The 24652-nt window shown below is 40.2% G+C and overlaps 1 protein-coding gene across 1 annotated transcript in view; it reads left to right on the top strand.

Moving 5' to 3' along the window:
- The window catches only part of scn5lab (sodium channel, voltage gated, type V-like, alpha b), a 180205-nt gene that overhangs the window by 63358 nt on the left and 92195 nt on the right, over window positions 1-24652 (top strand). The window contains 2 exon segments of the mRNA XM_051940377.1: window positions 1456-1698; window positions 9190-9253. Coding sequence (XP_051796337.1) covers window positions 1456-1698; window positions 9190-9253 — 307 coding nt within the window.

Consider the following 24652-nt stretch of genomic DNA (forward strand, 5'->3'; position numbering starts at 1 on the left):
AACTTGTCTGCACCCTTTTTGTTCGGATGTATTTTGTTCCTGCTGTTTTTACCATGTGTGTTTCTGTGTTGATACTGAACGTTAGTTTTAGGGAGTTTGGAGTCTGTTCTGCTGAATTTTGTTGGTGATTGTGCTGCTGACAGGAGAAAACCTTAATTCTGTATAAAAAAAAATCTTGAAACAAAACAGAAAAACAAGTTCCCAGACCTTAACAAGGAGTTCCAGACATGTATGACTAGTTCCAGACATGTATGACTAGTTCCAGACCTCTAACTAGTTTAGATCTCTACCACTAGTCTGACCTCTCTCTATAGCTGCTTCTAGACTGCTACAACTAGTCTTCAGACATCTACAACTAGTCCCAGATCTCTACAACTACTCTTCAAACCTCTACAATTAGTCTTCAGATGTCTGCAACTCATCCCCAGACCATAATAGATAGTTCCAGACTTCTATAACTAGTCTTCTGACCTCTACAGCTGCCTCTAGACCTCTACAACTGGTCTTCAGATGTCTACATCCACTCTTCAGAATTTTACAGCTCATTCCAGATCTCTGCAACTTGTCCCCAGACCTTTACAGCTAGTTTTGGACCGGTACAAGTAGTCCTCAGACCTCTACCACTAGTTTCAGATCTCTTCAACTAGTCTTCAGACCTCTACAGTGAGTCCTCAGATCTCTATGACTAGTCCTCAGACCTTTAAAGCTACTCCTTAGACCTTTACAACTAGTCTTCAGACATCTTCACCTCGTCCCCAGATCTTTAAACCTACTCTTTAGACCTTTAAAACTAGTCTTCTGAACTCTACAGCTGTTTCAAGACCTCTACAACTAGTCCCCAGACCTCTGAAACTAGTCTTCTGACATCTACAACTAGTCTCCAGATCTTTACAGCTAGTTTCAGACTACTACATAGTCCTCAGACCTCTACAGTTCGTTTCAAACCTCTACAACTAGTCTTCAGATGTCTTCAACTGGTCCCCAGACTTTTACAGGATTTTGTTGGTGATTGTGCTGCTGACACGAGAAAATCTTAATTCTCAAAAAAAAAAAAAAAGACAAAAGAAAATCAAGTGAAAAGGAATCCATTTGGGCTTTTTTTTCATGAACCTCTTGAGGTTTTCACCCATCAGCAGCTTTGTTTTGATGTCGTTGTGCATAAAGATGGCTGCCATTTAGTCTGAGCTTAAAAACAAACAAAAAACAAAACTGATGGTGTTGTTTATATTTGGATCTTTCATTTTTGACTAAATTTGTGAACATCAACTGGCCACCATCTTTATGGCACCAGATTCATGGATTTATTTATATTTCTTATTATTACTTTGTTTTACTAGAACACTGTATTTAGACAAAGCTTTCTATGTTGTAGTTGTTTGTTTGCACTGAGTATTTGTAGTTTTAGACATCATGAAGCACCACAGACTGTTGTGTTAACGCCGTTACGTCCTTCAGGCCTAAAGACCATCGTCGGCGCTCTGATCCAGTCGGTGAAGAAGCTCGCTGACGTCATGATCCTCACTGTCTTCTGCCTGAGCGTCTTCGCCCTCATCGGCCTGCAGCTCTTCATGGGAAACCTGCGGCAGAAATGCGTCCGCAGCACGGCGCATTGCATCAACGGCAGCCTGCCGGCCAACACCTCCTTCTACTGCAACAACAAGACCTGGACCTCCATCAAGGACTTCATCGACGACGAAGGTGAGGCTGTTTGACGCTTCACAGGTTCATTCCTGCTGCTTCCAGAAACCGTTCTGCTGCCGTTAGCTTGGCTGGTTTGTTGAAACTGGAATGGGCTGTAGAACAGACGTGTTCCTGTGTGAAGAACATCGAGTTTGGACAGAAAAGTTTCGTAATTCTCTGAAAATGAACCACAATGAGGACAACGGAGACACAAGCAGAAAACAAATGAAAACTGCTCAAAGTTCAATCTAAAGTCCTGCAGCTCTGTGGAGACATGAACTCAACAAAGAGATAAGAATAGCACAAAAAGATGCACAAATGAGACAATAAGTCATAAAAAAGACACAAAAAGTCAGAAAACTGACAGTAAAGGGGCTAGAATGACACAAAAAGCTGAAAAAATGACACAAATGTGCTAAAATGACATGAAAACACACAAAACTGACACAAAAGATGTTAAAAATGACACAAAAATAGCAAAAAGAGACAAAAGTAAAAAATTTGCTCATGATACAAAACTGATTAGATGAAATGAATGCTAAAGGTTAAATCTTTGAATGCTAAACAGCCTTTAAAGATTAGGTCTGGTTTTAGACTGGTTTAGCTTTTGCTTTAGACTGGTTTTAGGACTGGTTTTAGGACTGGTTTTCAGTCTGGTTTTCTGAATATTTGTTGTGAAAGAAAATGTTGAAGGATTGTTGTTGTCATGAGACGGTGATGGTGGAACCAGGCCTGCTTCTAGTATGTTCTCATGTGTGTTACTGTGTGACACACACACACACACACACACGCAGAGGTCATGTGAGGTCAGCGACACGCTGTTTGACATGTCAGTCAGGTTGACCAGAGAACATAACAGATGTTACATGGACATTGTTGTATAGACACACACAGTAACACACACTAATACACAGTAACACACACTAACACACAGTAACACACTAACACACAGTAACACACACTAACACACACTAATACACAGTAACACACACTAACACACAGTAACACACTAACACACACACACTGAGGTCGGGGTTAAGGAAACACTTAAAGCTGCCGTCAGATGAAACCAGAGCTGCTCTTTTTCTCTTCACCAAAACACCGAGCCGTCAACGTCACAAAAACCAATTAAGCAATTAACAAACTAGAAAAGCACTCGGAGAGCGCAGACCTCCACCAGGCCGTCTGTCTGTTTGTCTGTCTGTTTGCCTGTTTGTCTGTTTGCCTGTTTGTCTGTTTGCCTGTTTGTCTGTTTGCCTGTTTGTCGGGCGGCCATCTCTCAATTGTACAGAGTCCTTCAAAAAAATCCTGGATCCTGACGGTGATCCGGATCACCTCCAAAATCTAATCGATTGTTACTTTTGCTATTCTGGATATTCTATAAAAAATTGGTGAAAATCCGTCCATGACTTTTTGAGTTATGCTGTTAACAGACAGACAGACTCTGATGATTACATAACCTCCTGGCGGAGGTAATTAACAGGTTAAATCATTAACCAATTAACTCATTTACTCATTAACCAATTAGAAAATTAACTAATTAATTAACTGTCATTTTTTTCCATAATTTTAGATTTCACAGATTTTACCAGTTCTCTATTCTAACTGTAAATAATGTCCACATCAATCAAGTTTTGTGTCTTTTTGTGTAATTGTCGCATCTTTTTTGTCAGTTTTATTCCAGTTTTGTTGTTTTTGTCATTTTGAGCACTTTTCTGTGTCATTTTGGCATCATTTTATATTTCTTTTAGTCATTTCGTGTCATCGGGCTCGTATTAATAAAAAGGTGACGCTGAAGTGAGTTGACACGGTGAAACGTGATCGATGGGAACAAATCGATCGCTAATATCAGCTCATCGTCGAACCTGGGACGGCGCGGCGAGCCGACGGGGCCTGATGGGAAATGTTTAGGCATTGATCCCTGGTTCCAGGTCAGGCTCTCGGGTTTCTGGGCTTTTAGGGGTCGATACGGGAGCCTGCGGGGGACATTTGTCTGATGGACGGCAAAGCAAACTGGAAAAGAATAAATAGGAGAAGGTTTTACTGTCAGCAGCTATTCTGGGACTTTAAGAGGAGGAAACGCTGTGAGAACCGTCAGGATTCAGTTTAATTCAGCTCCTAATTAATCATCCAAACCGCTTAATGAACACGTCTCATTTAATTACAGTAAATAATTCACTGTTTACTCAGACAAGGTTCGGTTAAAAACAAACCAGTCTGTTATTTTCAAAGCTTTTCTGTCAGTTTCAGCATTTTTCTGTCATTTTAGAAACGTTTTCCATCATTTAAGCATCATTTGTGTCAGTTTCATGTCTTTCTGTGTCACTCTGGCATCATTTTTGCTGAGATTTTGCAGCTTTTTGTGTCGTTTTGTGTCCTTTTTGCATCAGCTTTGTCATTCTTCTGTCACTTTTGCAACGTTGTGTGTTGTTTTTCTGTCATTTTGGCATCACTTGTGTGAATTTTATGTCTTTCTGTGTCGTTCTAGCGTCATTTTGCTTAATTTTTTCAGTGTTCTGTGTCATTTTTGTGTTGTTTTAGCATTGTTTGTGTCAGTTTTATGTCTTTTCATGACATACTAGTATCATTTTTGCGTCATTTTAGCATCTTCTTCTGTCATTTTCACCAGTTCTCTGTCCTTTTTGTACCTTTTTGGAACATATGTGTCGATTTTGTGGAATTTTCTGCATTTTTCAGTTATTTCTTCAACAATTTGCATCGTTTTGTGTCATTCCAGCATTATAGTTTCATGCCTTTTTATGTCATTTTTGTGCCACTTGTGCGTGTTTCGTGCTGTTTTTGTCTCTTTGTGTCATTCAAACAGCTCTGAATTCTCCCTCCTTCATTGTGTTTCTTTAAACTGAACCAACAATGAGTGAAAACGTGTTAAAGGTGATGATGGTGACTGAAGTGGTTCTGCGTTTGTTCTCTGAAACGGGTTTGGGTCAGAGTTACATCACAGAAGCTCTGACCTTCGTCTTCCTCAGTTGCTCATCTTTTATTCAGACGACACAAACCTCCTGGTTCCGAACAAAAGCTGCTGCTGCGCCCAAACTTCCAGCACAAAGACGACAAAAGCGTCTCGGTGGCTTCAGCCCGTTTGACAAACAGAAACTCCTGCTTTTGTTGGCCGTCTCAAAGTAACCGCAAGGCTTCAGGACAGGAGGGAAGATGAGGACATGTGGACATGAGGACAGGCCTGAGAACATGAGGACAGGCCTGAGAACATGAGGACAGGACATGAGGACAGGCCTGAGGACATGAGGACATGAGGACAGGACATGAGGACATGAGGATAGGCCTGGGGACATGAGGACAGGATATGAGGACATGATGACAGGACATGAGGACACTAGGGCAGTCCTGAGAACATGAGGACAGGACATGAGGACAGGCCTGAGGACATGAGGACATGAGGACAGGACATGAGGACATGAGGATAGGCCTGGGGACATGAGGACAGGATATGAGGACATGATGACAGGACATGAGGACACTAGGGCAGTCCTGAGAACATGAGGACAGGCCTGAGGACATGAGGACAGGCCTGAGGACATGAGGACAGGCCTGAGGACATGAAGACAGGCCTGAGAACATGAGATAAGATAAGATAGACTTTATTTATCTCACAAAGGAGAAATTTACCGTTGAGGACAGGGCTGAGAACATGAGGACAGGCCTGAGAACATGAGGACAGGACATGAGAACATGAGGGCAGGCCTGAGGACATGAGGACATGAGGACAGGCCTGAGAACATAAGATAAGATAAGATAGACTTTATTTATCTCACAAAGGAGAAATTTACCGTTGAGGACAGGGCTGAGAACATGAGGACAGGACATGAGAACATGAGGACAGGCCTGAGGACATGAGGACAGGACATGAGGACAGGCCTGAGGACATGAGGACATGAGGACAGGCCTGAGGACATGAGGACAGACCTGAGGACATGAGGACAGGCCTGAGGACATGAGGACAGACCTGAGGACATGAGGACAGGCCTGAGGACGGGGGGCAGGGTTTTGGGGACGGGGGACAGTTGGGGATGTGGGGTGAGGCGTGGGGACGGTCCCTTCAACGCCTGGTGATCGTTTCTCAGTCATCTCAGGGTTTATGTGTCGTTCTTTACAACTTTTTGTGTCATTTTAGCATCGTTTGTGTCTTTCTCTCTCATTCTAGGATCATTTTAGAACGTTTTTGTGTAAATATCAGCATTTTTCTATAATTTTCGCCATGCATTTTTCCCTTGTATATGTTTATATGTCATTTTTGTAGTCATTTTTGCCTCGTTTTGTGTCATTTTTTTGGATCTTTTTAGACATTTTTGGGGTATTTTGTGTCATTTTTGTGTTGTTTTGTGTTACTTTTATGTCATTTAGGCATCTTTATGTGTATTTTGTGTCTATTTGTGTAATTTTTTACTCTTTTTCTGTCACTTTTGTGTCATTTTTACGTATTTTTGTGTGTCTTTTGCATCTTTTTGTGTCTCTTTTGGTGCTGTTGTCGTCATTCTGAGAGCAGATAAAGCTGCAGGAGGAGGCGTGAATCAAACTCAGACGCTGTTAATCTGAGTCCCATCGATTTATTGTCAAAATACTTTTCCACTCATCCGTCTTTTGTTTTGTTCCGCTGGAGATAAAAGTTTACTTCCTGAACAAAACAACACAACAATAAAAGTCTTTACGCTGATCGACTAATGGAAAACAAACGGGTTGTGATCATGTAGAAATCCATAAAGAGTCAACTTTCACTCCAGTCTCTTTATTTAAACTTGTTGTTTTTGTGTCATTTTAACGTTGTTTTGTGTCTTTTTGTGTAATTTCAGCTTTTTTGCATCAGTTTTGTCACTTTAAGCATTTTTTGTATCATTTTAGTGCCATTTTGTGTCATTTTTGCATCTTTTTGTCATTTGTGCAACCTTTGTCATCTCTGTGTCATTTTTGCATCTGTAAGTGCCATTTTAGAAATCTCTGTCATTTTTGCAGCGTTTTGTGTCTTTTTTTAGCATTGTTTATCAGTTTTATGTCATCTTAGTGTACATTAGTGTAGTTTTTGGATCTTTAAATGCCATTTTAGTCATATCGCTGTCATTTTTGCAGCTTTTTGCGCCGTTTTATTATCATTTTGCATCTTTTTGTGTAGTTTTTTTGCATTTTTTTGCATCAGTTCTTGACGTTTTGTCTTTTTTTGCATCTCTGTGTAATTTTTGCAACTTTTTGTGTTATTTTTCCATCATTTTTAGCATTTTTCTCTCTTTTTAAAAATGTTTTGCATCTTTTTTGTATAATTTTAGCATCACTTATGTCAGTTTTCTGTCATCTTCATATAGATTAGTGTAATTTTTTTCATATTTAAGTGCCATTTTTAGTATTCTCCTTTTGGTTTTATGTCATGTTAGTGTAACTTTTAGGTCTTAAATTCCATTTCAGCAATCTCTCTGTCATTTTTGCAGATTTTTATCTCATTTTCAGCAATTTTCTGTCATTTTAAAAAATGTGTTGCAAGTTATTCTGTCATTTTCAGCAATTTTATGTGATTTTTGCAGCTTTTTGCGTCATTATAACATCATTTCGTGTAGTTTTAGCGTCTTTTATGTCAGTTTTGTCATTTTGAGCATTTTTCTGTGTCATTACAGTCTTTTTATTTAAGCCTGAAAGATGGTTTGAAAGTGGCGCTCTCTTTTAGAATAAACAGGAAAATGTCTCCATTTATCAGCCAGAAACGTCTGATTTTAAACTTTCCAACAGTCCCTGAACTACCCGTCTGTGACGTCATCAAAAACACTTTATTCTATCTTTAAATAGTCACCAAAAATAAACCGTTTGCACAAAATGGATTCAGTTAAAAACAAAAAATTCTGAGCTTCTCGCTGCAGCCGTGAAGCCGAGATGGACTCAGATGTGACCAACAGTCAGGTGACAAAAATTCAGAGTTATTTTTTTTTAATTGATGGTGTGGTTGCAGAGAAACGTCCCTGAACTCGCCTGACAGCCACAGTTTTGCTGCTTTTGTTCCTTTCCTTGTCTGAGAACAAATGTTGAGTTTGTCCAGAGCTGCTCAGAGACATGAAACCGGTTGTTTCTCCAGAGTTTTGCAGGAAAAAACAAATGAGAGCGCCTCAGTAGTTTGGTCTCCTGCAGGAAAGCAGCCCTGACTGATGACGGGCAGGAAGCCGAGCGGCTAGAAGACACATCAGGTGTAAATTAGGAAATAAATGGTGCCTGAATCCCATTTAGCCGCTCCAGCATTAGCGTCTCCACCTGCTCGTTCAGACCGTTAACACCTGGACCGCTGTGGAGGCGTGAGCCGCTCAAAAACACGCATTTCTACCTTTCTACTGCGTAAACAAAACCTGTTTCTCACAGTTTCTCAGCAGCTTGTGGGCGTTTTATCGGAGCTAAAACGACACCCCGACTTTATTCCACGTGTCTCATTTAAAAATTAAACTATTTGATCAAAACAGATTCTGTAAAAAACAAAAAATTCTGCACTTCTCTGCTCAAACATGACTCAGCTGTGACCGACAATTCAGGGACTTTTCAGCTGTGGCATAAAACAAATACAGCATAATTTAAAATATTTAATGTCAAAAAAACAAACACGGGAACCTCGTCTTGTCTTAATTTGCCCCCATCAAATTCTACTGGCATTAAAGGAGGAATACTTGTTCAGAATTACTAAAAATTAGTCCCAATGACTCAGAACTTGTGTAAAACAACTCAAAAAGTGTCCAGAATCAGTCAAAACAGATGTAAGATGACTCAAAAAAAGTTAGAAGTCACCCAAAAAAACGTCCAAAATGGCACCAAACCTTCTCCAAATGGACTCATGTTGACATTGTTAGAGCCTCAACAGTTAGTGAAATGTCGACCAAAGTCTGTATTTTAGTAAAAATATGGATCCATCCATAGATATACACTTACAGGAACTTTATGGAGACTCTAGACCAGCCTGGACTGATCAATTTGCCACTTTTTCCCATAAAAAGTGGAAACACTAACTTAAAACCTGTCCAGAATGATTCAATTTTGCCCCAGATAACACAAAATTTGTCAAAATGACTGAGAAATTGTGGTGGAATCAATCAAAGCTTATGCAAAATGACCTAAAATATTAGAAATGTGGATCCATCCGTCAATATACAGTGGCAGGAATTCCATAAACACACTGTAGCGTCTCAAAATTCAACCAAAGTATTTTACAGAATCAGTTTCGGGTCAGAAAACAGAAATAATTGACGCCTCAGAAAGTTTTTGGTGAAGTTTCTCAACCGTTCTTGGTGTTTTTACCCTTCCCGGCTGATAAATTGGGTCATTTTGTGTATTTTTTAAAACGATAACCTGCTTTTCTAACTCACCGGCTGGTTTTAGGTACACAGGGTTAAAATTCAGAGGCGGTTGGTTCTGATTTAAACTGTGAATTTACCAAACAGGAAGTCGTTGGGTCCACGCTTGGCCCAAACAGGAAGTGGCTGTAAAAGTGAACTCTGGTCTGTTTGTGTTTTCCAGACAACTTCTACAAGGTGGAAGGAGCCAAAGACGCCTTAATCTGTGGGAACAGCAGCGACGCCGGGTGAGTTCTACCGGATCTATTTCTAGGGTTCGGCTGCTCTGGATCTTCTTCCTGCTGCTGATGTTTCTGGGATGTTTTCAACTCAAAGCTGCCTCTGATGCCTTTGGTGTTCAGAGTCGTGGTTGTGGTGAAGGTTCGTTGTTTTGGACGCATCTTCATCTGGTTTAGACCATCTTTTAGTAATTTAATGACGTTTGGATTCATTTTTACAGTTTTTGAGTTCTATTGGAGACATTTTGAGATCTTTGGATCATTATTGAGTGAGTTTGGACGAGTTCTGAGTGTTTTTTATCCTGTTTTAAGTTGTTTCTGACATATTCTGGAGCATTTTGGACAATTTTCGATGAAGTGTAAGTGTGTGGATGGATCCATATTTCTACTAAAATCCAGTCTTTGGTCGACATTTCACCAACTGTTGAGGCTCTAACATCAGTAGAATCTGATTTGCGACAACTATGACCATTCAAAACAGCTCCAGTTTTTGATGTTTTGCCGTATAAAAATGTCAACATGAGTCCATTTGGACACATTTTTCGACTTTTTTCACACATTCTGAGTAGTTTGGACCAATTTTGAGTCATTTTGGACAAATTTTGATTAATTTTAGTTCATTTTTGAGTGCTTTTGATCACATCTGGGTTCATTTTGGACAAATTTTGCATCGTTTTGTGTCGTTATTTTAGACTCGGACAATCCACCTGTGTAGCCATGAAGTTCCTGTAAGTGTATATTTATGGATGGATCCATATTTCTGCTAACATACAGTCTCTGGTCGACATTTCTTCAACTTTTGAGGCTCTAACATCAGTAGAATCTGATGTTTGGCAAATTAAGACAAGACAAGGTTCCAGTTTTTGGATATTTTGACATAAAAGTGTCAACATGAGGCTTTCAATGAGTCCTTGTTCGTTTCTTTCCTCCATCTCAGGTGTTTTGTGCAGACAGCAGTGATGTTTTTATTGTAACACTGAAATGAATTAGAAAAGATTTCTGCCTCTTCTTTGGCAGCCGTCCTGCTGGTGGCGCCGACAATCAGCCCCAGAAATCTGTCTTTGGGGCTTTCTGACGCCGCCGTCATCCATCAGCGAGAGTTTTTATTTAATATCTACCAAGAGTTGGAGTTGAGACTTCAGGACGAGCCTCTGGTTTCCTGTGTGCCTTCCTTCAGTCTGCCGTTTGAACGGTGCAAACAGTAAAGACGGAAACAGATTGAGCTCCGTTTGGGAGTCCAAACAAACAGCAGCTTGAGTCTTTAGTTCCGCAAATATTTTTCTGGGATGTCGAGTTGGAAATAATCTCAGTGGTTTGGTTTCAACGGAGTGGATGAAGACGAAAGAGCAAAAGTTTTAAACTAAATATTAGAGCAAATATCTGCTTATCCTGCTTTCATGTACACTGTAAAACATGATCTGTTACTTTACCAAACTTTTCTGTTTAATTCAGCACAAAAATATCATAAAAAATCCCAACAGGCTGAAAAATTTACAATGAAAAACATTTAAATATCAAATATTTAAAATTTGTTAGTAAAAACTGTAAAATTAACTGAAAAAAATTTAACCAAAGTTTTAGCCAATTTTTGTGTCATTTTTGCATCTTTTGTATCCGTTTTATTTCCTTTTGTTATTTTTTTAGCAAATTTTTGTGCCATTTTTGCACATTTTTGTGTTTTTGCAAACTTTTGGTCGTTTTAGCCAATTTTTGTGTCATTTTAGCATCTTTTGTGTCAATTTTTTCAAAGTTTTGGATCGTTTTTGCATCTTTTGTATCAGTTTTGTTTTTTGTGTCAATTTTGTAAATTTTTATGTCATTTTAACAAATTCTTATCTGCTTGAACAATTGGTAGACAAATAAGAGAAATGGTAAAAACTTTTTTAATTTCTCCAGATGTCCTCAGTTTAATTAATTTCCAGATAATATGTCAAAAAATCACAGAACTCATGTAGAATTAACCATTAACTGGATTATTGTGCAGCAGCTCCCACTTCGGTTCTTTTAAAGTTCCTGAAATGTTGATTTCAGGAACCTTCAGCTGCTGCTGGTTTCTGTTCGCTGCCTGCAGGAACACGTTTGTTCTGCTAGCATGAGCGCTATCTGTCAGGGAGGACGAGGATCTGAGCCGACCGTCAGCGCTGAGGGCATCACGCTGACTGACAGCGCCGTGGCAACGCAGCATCACACAGCAAGATCGGCTAGCCCCAAGCTAGGCTAACAGGCAGCTAGCAGGCTAACAGACACACAGCTAGCAGGCTAACAGGCAGAAACACAGCTAGCAGGCTAACAGAGCGCTAAGGCAGAAAGCTAATGGACTCGTAGGTCAGTGGAAGAACATTTGTGTTAGTTTTGTGTTCTTTTGTGTCATTTTAGTGAATTTAATGTCATTTTAGCTATTTCTTGTCATTTTAGAATCTTTTCTGTCAGTTTTGTGTCTTTTTCTGTCAGTTTTGTCTTTTTGTGCCACTGTTGGAAGGAAAAAGCGTCTTAAGTGACTTAGCAGATCTCCGTGTGATTGTAGTCTTTAAATCAGATGCGTGTGATGATCTGAGGAGTAAATGTCATGAGTTCATATTTCTGTTTTCACCCTCCAACGCTCCGCTGGATGACGGTCGCTGAGACTCGGGAAGCTTCTGTCTGCTCCTCACAGTGAGTCAGAGTGGAGGAGATAACGGCCGGGTGGAGGCTCTGGGACGAGGAGGGGAGGATGAGGAGACGAGGATGACAGTGATGTTGATCATGGTGTTGTTTGTGCTGAAGCTGCTGATTGGCCGAGCCCGAGGCCAGAGGTCACTGAGCTAACCCGCTGTGACATCCACCGCTAACGACCAGCTCTGAATCACAGACACCACATCAGCATGGTGTGGGGTCACCCGCAGACGATGATCCACGTCCACGGAGAGCCGGAGGATGCAGGGAATGCTGGAGAACACGGGGAACGCTGGAGAACACGGGGAATGTTGGAGAACACGGGGAATGTTGGAGAACACGGGGAACACTGGGAGCATGGGAAACGCCAGAGAACACGGGAAACGCCAGAGAACATGGGGAACGCCGGAGAACACGGGGAACGCTGGAGAACACGGGGAACACGGGGAACACTGGGAGCATGGGAAACGCTGGAGAACACGGGGAACGCCAGAGAACATGGGGAACGCCAGAGAACACGGGGAACGCTGGAGAACACGGGGAACACTGGGAGCATGGGAAACGCTGGAGAACACGGGGAACGCTGGAGAACACGGGGAACACTGGGAGCATGGGAAACGCCAGAGAACACGGGAAACGCCAGAGAACATGGGGAACGCCGGAGAACACGGGGAACACTGGAGAACACGGGGAACACGGGGAACACTGGGAGCATGGGAAACGCTGGAGAACACGGGGAACGCTGGAGAACACGGGGAACACTGGGAGCATGGGAAACGCCGGAGAACACGGGAAACGCCAGAGAACATGGGGAACGCCGGAGAACACGGGGAACGCCGGAGAACGCCGGAGAACGCGGGGAACGCCAGAGAACACGGGGAACGCCGGAGAACACGGGGAACGCCAGAGAACACGGAGAACGCCGGAGAACACGGGGAACGCCAGAGAACACGGGGAACGCCGGAGAACACGGGGAACACTGGAGAACACGGGGAACACGGGGAACACTGGGAGCATGGGAAACGCTGGAGAACACGGGGAACGCTGGAGAACACGGGGAACACTGGAGAACACGGGGAACACGGGGAACACGGGGAACACGGGGAACACTGGGAGCATGGGAAACGCTGGAGAACACGGGGAACGCTGGAGAACACGGGGAACACTGGGAGCATGGGAAACGCCGGAGAACACGGGAAACGCCAGAGAACACGGGGAACGCCGGAGAACACGGGGAACGCCGGAGAACGCCGGAGAACGCGGGGAACGCCAGAGAACACGGGGAACGCCGGAGAACACGGGGAACGCCAGAGAACACGGAGAACGCCGGAGAACACGGGGAACGCCAGAGAACACGGGGAACGCCGGAGAACACGGAGAACGCCGGAGAACACGGGGAACGCCAGAGAACGCCAGAGAACACGGGGAACGCCGGAGAACACGGGGAACGCCGGAGAACACGGGGAACGCCGGAGAACACGGGGAACGCCGGAGAACAGTTGTGGTCAGAACGTAGTTCAGATTCAGTCTGGAGTGAACCTGAGCAGTGAAGGCACCGTCCTGACAGTGAAGGCATTGTCCTGACAGTGAAGGCACCGTCCTGACAGTGAAGGCATTGTCCTGACAGTGAAGGCACCGTCCTGACAGTGAAGGCACCGTCCTGACAGTGAAGGCACCGTCCTGACAGTGAAGGCACCGTCCTGACAGTGAAGGCACTGTCCTGACAGTGAAGGCACCGTCCTGACAGTGAAGGCACCGTCCTGACAGTGAAGGCACCGTCCTGACAGTGAAGGCATTGTCCTGACAGTGAAGGCACCGTCCTGACAGTGAAGGCATTGTCCTGACAGTGAAGGCACCGTCCTGACAGTGAAGAACAGAGCAGTGAGATGATGTGAGGCTGTAGGAGTGCAAAAGGTGTTGATGACGTTTATAGATGCACTGAGAATGAATGATCACAAAAAGATGCAAGACAACAGAAAAGAACACAAAAAAAACACAAAAAGATGCAACATTATCACAAAGAGACACAGAATGACCACTAAAGGACACAAAACAACCACAAAAAACATACAAAAGGAGCAGGAAGAAGCCAAAAAAATACAAAAAAAAGATACAAATCAACAAGACAATAATGGAAAACAACAAAGATACCTAAAACAACCACAAAGAGATGCAAAATGATCACAAAAACATGCAACATTAACAGAAAGAGACAAAAAAAACACAGACATGTCAATGGAAAAATAAATTTTAGAATCATTCAACATATTATATTCAATAGAATATATAGAATATAATAATATCCATCCTCTATACACCGCTTTATCCTCATTAGGGTCATAATAATATCTAATAAATATTATATTTATATTAAGTATTTAAATATTATTTATAGTAATATTCAATATAATATTTAGAATATTATTTACATGTTTTTGTGAAATCTTTTTTTGCAGTTTTTTTGTTCTTATTAATAATAATTTTGTTGTTGTTTTAAGAATAAATATTATTGCTTTTATGCTGGTTTATTATTATTATTTACTAGTGTGTGAAATAATTCTATTTTGTGCTGATTTATTATAATAATTGTTATTAAGTAATAATAATTATTATTAAATAATAACATTAATAATAGCAATAATCATAATCATAGTCATCATAATAATTAATTTCATCATTATTATCATTCATATTATTATTATTTGCTAGTGTGTGTGAAATAATTCTATTTTGTGCTTATTTATTATTATTATTAATGAAATGATTCTGCTGGTTTATTTGGTGAATTTCTGCAGAAAGTCTTTAATTATTCTGATCCTGAAAGAAGCCATGAATTCCTCCAGAGGAAGGAGACGTCCTCACACTGCAGAGACACTGGCGTCCTCGTTAGCGATGCTAATTAGCCGCCATGTGACCCGTGAGGTCACGGTGAGGAGGATTCTGAGCAGCCGATTGGACGAGCCGCTTTTATCTGCCGGAGGATCCGTCTGCCAGTTTGAGTGGGTCGGTTAAATATTTTCACGTTTATGTTCCAGATATTTTAATGGGAAATAAACAGGAGAGAAAAAGCTCCTTTTTTTGTAAACGCGTCCAAAATCCTCAAAGAATTCCCTCCTGCTTCCGTTTCCACTCGATTCTTTCTTCTTGGAGCAAAGAGAAACAGAAAGCAGGCTGAAAACGAGCTGTGAAGCGTCTGCAGAGACTTTTACAGAATTAAGGATCGTTTCGGCGACGCTCTCAATAAACCATCCAAAAGTGAAAAAGATTCTCAGAGAAAAACTTTCAGCGACTTTAACTTCAGGATTCAAAGTTCTGTTGAAGAACATTTGGAACGAGAGAGTCAGAAATAAATATTACACGAGAAAATGGAAGAAAACGGTGAAAACAGCAAAAATCTGTTAAAAATAACGACAGTTTATTGACTTAAATTCAGTTAAAAGTGTAGTTTTATTGTCAATCATTAAAAAAAAGAAGTTATCAAAAGTTAAAATGATGCATTCTTGATGTGCACAGTTTGTGTTTCAAAGAATTAATTGGGAGAATAATTGGCTCTTCACATCATTGGTCAGTGGATCCGAGCATGTCCACCAGGTGGCGCTGCGACTGAGAGTGTATTTTGGGTTATGGGTGTGATGAAGGACTTTTGTGGAGCATTTTGACTTTAAATCACCCGTTCCTGCTGTACATCCTGGCCAACTTTCAGCTCTGTCCGGGTTAGCCTGTTTGAGTTTAGAGCTTTTGAGCACGTGCAAAAACTGCTCCAAAATATGGCACAAAATTCAAAATGGCCAACTTCCTGTTACGTTTTAGGAATTACATATGCCGATTAAATTTCATAGCTGTAGGAAACAGGCGTGATAATGTTTGAAATTTTCCAGGTGGCGCTATGGAGCCATTTTGGATCACACTTCCTCTGAATTTCTGGGGTTTCCACTGATTTTACGCCTTCAGAAGTGCGATTCAAAGATGGACAAAGATCGAAATGTAAGAGAGCCAATGAGGTCGCTAATAAATGTTTGGAAAATGACTTTTATCCCATTTAAGGCGGTAAAAAAGAATTTCATAGTATAATTATTATTGAAAATTAGAATTCATTTTATGGTCAAACACCGTAAAAGAACAAATTATTATTGAATAGAATAATCATACTATTCTTATTTTAAAAATAGTAAAATAACATTAAACTGTTGAAAAATAACGGAACAAACGCGGCATTTTCTTTCAATATTTCTCTTTGATTCTCCTCGTTGGTCTTCAGTTTGGAGGCGCTGAACAGTGAAGGACTTTCTTTCACCTTCTCCGGTCGGCAGTCTTGGGTTCGGACCAGAACTTCCGGATCAGACCGACCCGGTCCGTGACCCGGAACACAAATCTGAGGATCCCATCTGGACCCGGCTGCTGCCAGAACAGAACCCGGAGAACCGCAGATCCTCCACAGACGTTTATTTAGTGAATATGACAGAAAAATTAACGTTTAACTCAACAGCTCACAGATTTACTTCAATTCAAGACTTAATCATTAAAAGAAGGTCTTTATTTATTTATTTATTTATTTAAAAATAATAATTATTTACACATGAACCTAAAACAATATTAAAAATGTTAAAAAATCCCAAATCATATTTATCAAATATCTGTTTTATAAGTGTTAAATGTTTTACTATAAAACTGCAGTTTACGCTCCTTTAAATCAGGAAAAACAGAATTATTTAACTGTTGTTTAAAGCAAGGATATAAACAACTATAGAGTCATTGTTTATTTTAAGAGCCAAATTACAAGAAGAAAGCATTAATTTACACATCAACATAAAAAAATCAATCAGTAAATAAAAAAAATAATAAAATGATTTAGATGCAGTTATTTACTGTTATTTTCACATTTTTTTCTCGTATTTTTAATTTGTTTTAAACCCATTTTTCCGTTGTGTTGCTGCCAGATGTTTCTGGATCCATCTCCAGTTTACTTGATGTTTATCTTCCAGACACATTAAAGCTGCTGCAGACGATCCATTAAAACTCATCACTAATTCATGTCCTTGTTTTTATGTGCATATATAAAATATATAAAATATATATGAAATATATAAGCTAACAGTTAATTAAAAAAAACTTTTTTCAATCATAAATACAAATAATTTTGTGCAAATACGGTAAAATACAGTAAAAATAGTGTAATTTTATGATTGAACTTGTTTTCAGACATGCTAACGTTGCTAACAGTTAGCCGCCCGCATTCTCCAACAACACACCATTAGCGTGTTTATTAGCAAGTTTGACCATAAAATTACGCTATTTTTGACTGTAATTTTACTGCACGACCCGCATTCTCCACCAAAAACATGACGACAGCAGCGAGAAGCACCTTTTTAAAATCCTACATGCAATTTTTTGTGCATATAGCAGCAAATAACGTAAAACATTGTAAAAATAAAGTCACTTTATGGTCCATCTTGCTTAGAGAAATGCTAACGTGGCTAACACAGCGTGTTGTTGGTGGAGAATGCGGGCGGTGCACCGTTAGCATGTTCATTCACAGGTTCGACCATAAAATGACCCTATTTTTACTGTAAGGTTTTCGACCCGTAGCGTGACGAGGAAACGCGAGGAGAAGGCGGGAGTCGGATTTTTAATCATCGGCTGCTGTCACTGCGGCCGTTAGCCAGAAATATGGCCTGACCTGGTCTGAGGACATAGCTGCTGAGGGGGCGGATTTTCCTGGAATACGCTGCGTCACATCGCTTATATTCATCATTCCATTAGCCCGGCGTTCGCCGCTTGTGGTCGCCATGCCGACCGTGTGAGCGCGCTCCATTAAATTAGCTTCGTTTCTGCTCGACGCTTCTCCAGACGCATGCAAGGATTCTCTGTTGATGTACATCCAGCTGTTTGACTTGATGTGTGTGTGTGTGTGTGTGTGTGTGTGTGTGTGTGTGTGTGTGTCATAAAGCTCTCAGCTCCGTCCGTCTCGGTTATAAATGGTTAAAACATTATGTTAAAAGCTGCACTGATCAATAACTCAACTAAGGTATTGAAAACATTTTTCAGAATGAAGTTGATTTTGTCTGAGAGCGTGTGTGTGTGTGCTGGGTGTGTGTGTGTGTGTGTGTGTGTGTGTGTGTGTGTGCTGGGGGTGTGTTCAGTGTGAGTTATGAGCTCTCCAGGAGGCTGTGAATGTGACATCTGTCCAATATTTAGCCAAAGACACAAAAGAGGCTTCCAGCACCTAAACGCTGGTCCACAGGGAGATGTGTGTGTGTGTGTGTGTGTGTGTGTGTGTGTGTGTGTGTGTGTGTGTGTGTGTGTGTGTGTGTGTGTGTGTGTGTGTGTGTGTGTGTGTGTGTGTGTGTGTGTGTGTGTGTGTGTGTGTGTGGATAACAGCCAGGTCTGCGGTACTTTCAGTTTTGTTTCTCAGTGCGATGGAAAAGAGCTCTGGAGAATCCCTGCCTTTGTTTCAGGCGCTCTATATGAAATAAATAAAGTGTGCTGCTACAGTAAATAAAAACATCCTCTAATAATAAAATAAAATTATGAAAAATAAAATGATTAATAATAAAATAAATAAACTCTTCTTATGACTTCCTCTGCTGCTAAAGTAAATAAAAAGGAATATTAAGCAAATAATATTAAAATAAGCACATTTTAGGTAAATAACTGTTAAAGTAAATAAACAAGGAATATAGTAATAAAATGAAATAATTAAAAGTAAAACTAATAATAACACAGTAAATAAAGTAAAATAATAATGAAATAATATAATTCAAAATAAAACAAATAACTAAAAGTAAATAAACGCATATTTTTACTTCCTGTGCTGCTAAAATAAATACAAAAGTAAAATAATCTATAAAAAAAAGTAATTAAAAATAAAATTAATAATAATGAAGTGAATAAAGACATTTTTACTTCCTCTGCTGCTAAAATAAATAAAAAGATAATAGTAGTAATAATAATAAAATAATTAAAAAATCTCACTAGTAACAATAAAGCCATAATCTCTCATTAATACTTCCTCTGCTGCTGAAATAAATGATAATACATTTACAATGAAATAATCATAAACAATAAAATAAAATAAATTAAAACAATGATAAATTAGATGAGCTCCTATTTCTTCTGCTAAAGTTAATTAAAAGTACATTTAGAACATAAAATAATAATAAACCTAATTTTTTAACAGTAATGAAGTGAAAAACACATTACTTTGTTTCTAAAGTAAATAAAATATTAAACAAAGACTAAAATGATAATAAAACTAAATAATAATGATAATGATGTAAATAAACTTTTATAATCACATCAAACACTACAATAAATATAAAACTAACTAATGAGAATAATAACTATCAATGCAATGAAAATCAGTGTTTATGTTTGATGAAAACAGTCGCTGTGACTCCGTGGAGCTGCAGGACTTCCTGTGAGGTAAAATCCGTCCTTTCTGGGAGGATGAAATGAACGTTATTGATCCCTGAGGGCAGAATTAGGTCACAAACACACAACATTCATTAAAATAAAAGATGATCTGCTGCACGGAAACCGACTCACGCTCTGTTTTCTGACCCAGAGTCTGAGCACCTGAACGCACCGCTGCATCGTGGGTAACGGCCAGAGGAAGAGGTCTGATTTACCGAAAAACAACAAAAATCTACCTTAAACGCAGACTGAAACTCTGACCTTTAATCCACTAGTTCTGTTTTTATCGTCCTAGGAAGTCCTTCAGAGGAGTCATGGCAGTCTTGGTGGCCTCCACCTATCAGAAATAAAGTTTGTAGCTTTTATAATTAGAGCTCATTGAGGTGTTCCATGGTTCCTGTCCTGGCTGACATCCTGCTCTGTCTCCTGTGGATCTGGAGCTGATATTGAGTGAAGTGATGGAGTCGGTCTGAGTCCATCTGGAGGACGGAGGAGGACGTGTCCAGGAGACATGAATATTTATGTCAGGGTTCTTTATTGACCCGTTGACATGTGGGAGCCGCTGGTCTGCGCTGATCGATGCATTTTACAGCTAAGGCTGGATCATATCTGGACAGGTTCATGATGAGGTGAGACTTGGAGACAGGAAGCAGTCGTCTGATTCCAGAGGTTACCAGATGTTTCTGCAGAGGACGGTGTAGAACGTTTATGTCCTTTTTAGTGCTTTGTCTGATGTGAATTTACAGAAAAGATTCTTTCATGAACGATGTCACTTCATTCAGAATCTACGAAGTAAACTCAGTGATGGAGCTTCTTCCAGTCAGTATTCAGTAGAAGAACTTCTGATCCTGGTGGCCTCCATCAGTCTGAACATCTGGACCTCCTTCTTCTTCATGAACTGTTAAACTCTGTTAGGTTCCTCTGGGATCCTGATCAACAGAACCTTTCAGGTCCAGACTCTGGTTCTCAGCTGGACTGAGGTCTGGACTCTGACTCCTCCAGAACTTCCACCTTGTTGTCTTCAAACATCTCTGAGGATCTTTGTCTGTTTGCTTCGACTCATCGTCTGGATGGAAGACTGATCTCCACGTCTCTTCATCCGGTTGTCCTCCAGGGTTTCTCTAGACTTTGCTGCATTCATTTACCCTCTGCTGCTGAGGATCACCATGATGACTTCCTCTCTGGTCTCTTTCTTGCTTTCTTGCATTTTGTTCCATTATTTCATTTATTTACTGTATTCTAATGAACTATCATTATTATTATTATTTAGTTTTCTGTTGTTTTAAAGCTTCAGCTGCTGGAATATTTGCTTAAAACCAGAGAAATGAGACACGGTAAACACAGTTTAGAGGAAATAAGAAGGAATTCAAAAGAGGAACAAAGAGAAGCAGTGAGTGACAGCAGGTCAGAGAGAGAAGTGGAGGAATCTGTAAATATAGACCACAGAGAGGTGAGGGTTATTGATGGGTGGTGTGGAGCCCACGTCTGGTCCTCAGGGGCCCGTCGTCCCCTCAGGCTCTATTTCTGTAGCGCCACATTATCTCCCACAGCTGGTGAGTCCAACACGACTTCTGCAGGAACGCCGAGTGTCTGAATCACGGCCAACACGGCTTCTTCAAATACCGACACGCATGTCTGAGTAATGAGGCTCTGGAGAGACGCTCTGAGATGCAGCTTGTTCAGCTCCTCCATTAAAACAATAAACACCTCAGGCTAAGCTAGCATCTCAGCTTCTACTGGGACAGTCCTCAGACGTTACTGGACTGTCTGGGTCTGAGTGGTGCTTTTATGGCTCTTTGTGGTTGTTTTGTGTCTCTTTGTGGTTGTTTTGTCTCTGTGGTTGTTTTGTGTCTGTTTTTAAGTCATTTTGTGTCTTTTTAAAGTCATTTTGTGTCTCTTTGTGGCTGTTTTGTGTCTCTTTTTGGTTGTTTTGTGTCTCTTTGTGGTTGTTTTGTGTCTCTGTGGTTGTTTTGTGTCTGTTTTTAAGTCATTTTGTGTCTTTTTAAAGTCATTTTGTGCCTCTTTGTGGCTGTTTTGTGTCTTTGTGGTTGTTTTGTGTTTGTTTTAAGTCATTTTGTGTCTTTTTAAAGTCATTTTGTGTCTCTTTGTGGCTGTTTTGTGTCTCTTTTTGGTTGTTTTATGCCTCTTTGTGTCTCTTTGAAGTTGTTTTGTGTCTCTTTGTGGTCATTTTGTGTCTTTTTTAAGTCATTTTGTGTCTTTTTTAAGTCATTGTGTGTCATTTTTAAGTCATTTTGTGTCTTTTTGAAGTCATTTTTTGTCTCTTTGTGGTTGTTTTGTGTCTTTTTGAAGTCATTTTGTGTCATTTTTAAGTCATTTTGTGTCTTTTTTCAGTCATTTTTTGTCTCTTTGTGGTTATTTTGTTTCTCTCTGTGGTCATTTTGTATCTATTTTTGTCGTTTTGTGTGTCTTTGTAATCTTTTTGTGTCTTTTTTTGTTCATTGTGCACCCCTTTGCTGTCATTTTCTATCTTTTTTTGTAATTGTGTCTCTTTGTGGTTGTTTTTTCTGTATCTGTTGTCATTTTGTGTCTCTTTTTTGGCATTTTGTGTCTCTTTGCTGTACTTATGCATCTCTTTGTGGTCATTTTGGACCTATTGTTGTCGGTTTTTTGTCTCATGTTAATCTTTTTGTCTCTTCTTTGGTCATTTTGCGTGTCTTTTTCTCAGCTTTGTGTCTCTGTTTTGTTGTGTTTCTCGTTTTGTCTTGCGTTTGTGTAGCTGTAGCTGTAAAATAATTTGGCGTAAACAGACTGAATCCCTGCCCGCCGAGCTGCAGGTTTCTGTTTTTAACCTGCAGCAGGAACGTTGATGAGTATTTTTCTTGGTGGCTGTGAAGCCGTCAGTCAGGATCAGTGTGTGTCCTTATAAGCGCTTCGTAATCAAGATGCTTCGGATGCTCTAATGATCACACATCGGAGCCACTCTGTTATTAACGGGGCCAAATGTGGTGATCAAAGTGCCACCGCTGGTTCCCAGAGCTCTGGTTGGTGTCTGTAGTTCAGCTGCTATTTCAGGATGATGAGACGTTAAAGCAGAGAAGAAGTTCCGACCTTAAAGCCTTCGCTGCTCGTCCTGCTTCCTGCTACATCCACGGTTCACTGTGAAGAAGCAGTTTGAACTCACAGCAGGTTTCACTGCAACGAAGAGTCCTCTGTGGAACCAGAACTCTGAAATGACTGCCAGCGAGGGGAGGACACCAACAACGACCCAAAAGTACCGAAACTATTATTTAAATGGATCTGAGGAGACACACAATGAAGGCAAAGAGAAAAAATCACCAGAAAGACACACAAAACAGCCTCAGAAGAGCCACAAAATGACCAGAAGTAGATGTAAAAAAGATCACAGAGAAATCTAACTGAACAAGACATCTAAAAGGTTCATAAAGAGATAAAACAAACCACAAAGAGACACAAAACAGCCACAAAGAGACACAAAACAACAACAAAGAGACACAAAACAACCACAAAGAGACACAAAATAATCACAGAGACACAAAACAACCACAGAGACACAAAACAACCACAAAAAGACACAAAACAATCACAAAGACACAAAACAGCCACAAAAGACACAAAACAACCACAGAGACACAAAACAACCACAGAGAGACACAAACAACCACAAAGAGACACAAAACAACCACAGAGACACAAAACAACCACAGAGAGACACAAAACAACCACAAAGAGACACAAAACAACCACAGAGACACAAAACAACCACAAAGACACAAAACAACCACAGAGACACAAAACAACCACAGAGAGACACAAAACAACCACAAAGAGACACAAAACAACCACAAAGAGACACAAAACAACCACAGAGACACAAAACAGCCACAAAGACACAAAACAACCACAGAGACACAAAACAACCACAGAGACACAAAACAGCCACAAAGAGACACAAAACAATCACAGAGAGACACAAAACAACCATAGAGACACAAAACAATCACAGAGACACAAAACAACCACAGAGACACAAAACAACCACAGAGAGACACAAAACAACCGCAGAGAGACACAAAACAACCACAAAGAGACACAAAACAACCACAAAGAGACACAAAACAGCCACAAAGAGACACAAAACAATCACAAAGAGACACAAAATAACCACAAAGAGACACAAAACAACCACAAAGAGACACAAAACAGCCACAAAGAGACACAAAACAATCACAAAGAGACACAAAATAACCACAGAGAGACACAAAACAACCACAGAGACACAAAACAACCACAAAGAGACACAAAACAACCACAGAGACACAAAACAATTATAAAGAGACACAAAACAATCACAAAGAGACACAAAACAACCACAAAGAGACACAAAACAACCACAAAGAGACACAAAACAACCACAAAGAGACACAAAACAACCACAAAGAGACACAAAACAACCACAGAGACACAAAACAATCATAAAGAGACACAAAACAATCACAAAGAGACACAAAACAATCACAAAGAGACACAAAACAACCACAGAGAGACACAAAACAGCCACAGAGAGACACAAAACAGCCACAGAGAGACACAAAACAATCACAGAGAGACACAAAACAACCACAGAGAGACACAAAACAACCACAGAGACACAAAACAGCCACAAAGAGACACAAAACAATCACAGAGAGACACAAAACAACCATAGAGACACAAAACAATCATAAAGAGACACAAAACAATCACAGAGAGACACAAAACAACCACAGAGACACAAAACAATCATAAAGAGACACAAAACAATCACAGAGAGACACAAAACAACCACAAAGAGAGACAAAACAGCCACAAAGAGACACAAAACAACCACAGAGACACAAAACAACCACAGAGAGACACAAAACAACCATAAAGAGACACAAAACAACCATAAAGAGACACAAAACAACCACAGAGAGACAAAACAGCCACAAAGAGACACAAAACAACCACAGAGAGACACAAAACAACCACAGAGACACAAAACAACCACAGAGAGACACAAAACAACCATAAAGAGACACAAAACAACCACAGAGAGACACAAAACAACCACAAAGAGACACAAAACAACCACAGAGAGACACAAAACAATCACAAAGAGACACAAAACAACCACAGAGACACAAAACAACCACAGAGAGACACAAAACAACCACAGAGACACAAAACAACCACAGAGAGACACAAAACAACCATAAAGAGACACAAAACAACCACAGAGACACAAAACAATCACAGAGAGACACAAAACAACCACAGAGAGACACAAAACAACCACAGAGAGACGCAAAACAACCACAGAGAGACACAAAACAGCCACAA

The sequence above is a fragment of the Acanthochromis polyacanthus genome, chromosome 20 (assembly GCF_021347895.1).
Source record: "Acanthochromis polyacanthus isolate Apoly-LR-REF ecotype Palm Island chromosome 20, KAUST_Apoly_ChrSc, whole genome shotgun sequence".
Lineage (NCBI taxonomy): Eukaryota > Metazoa > Chordata > Actinopteri > Pomacentridae > Acanthochromis > Acanthochromis polyacanthus.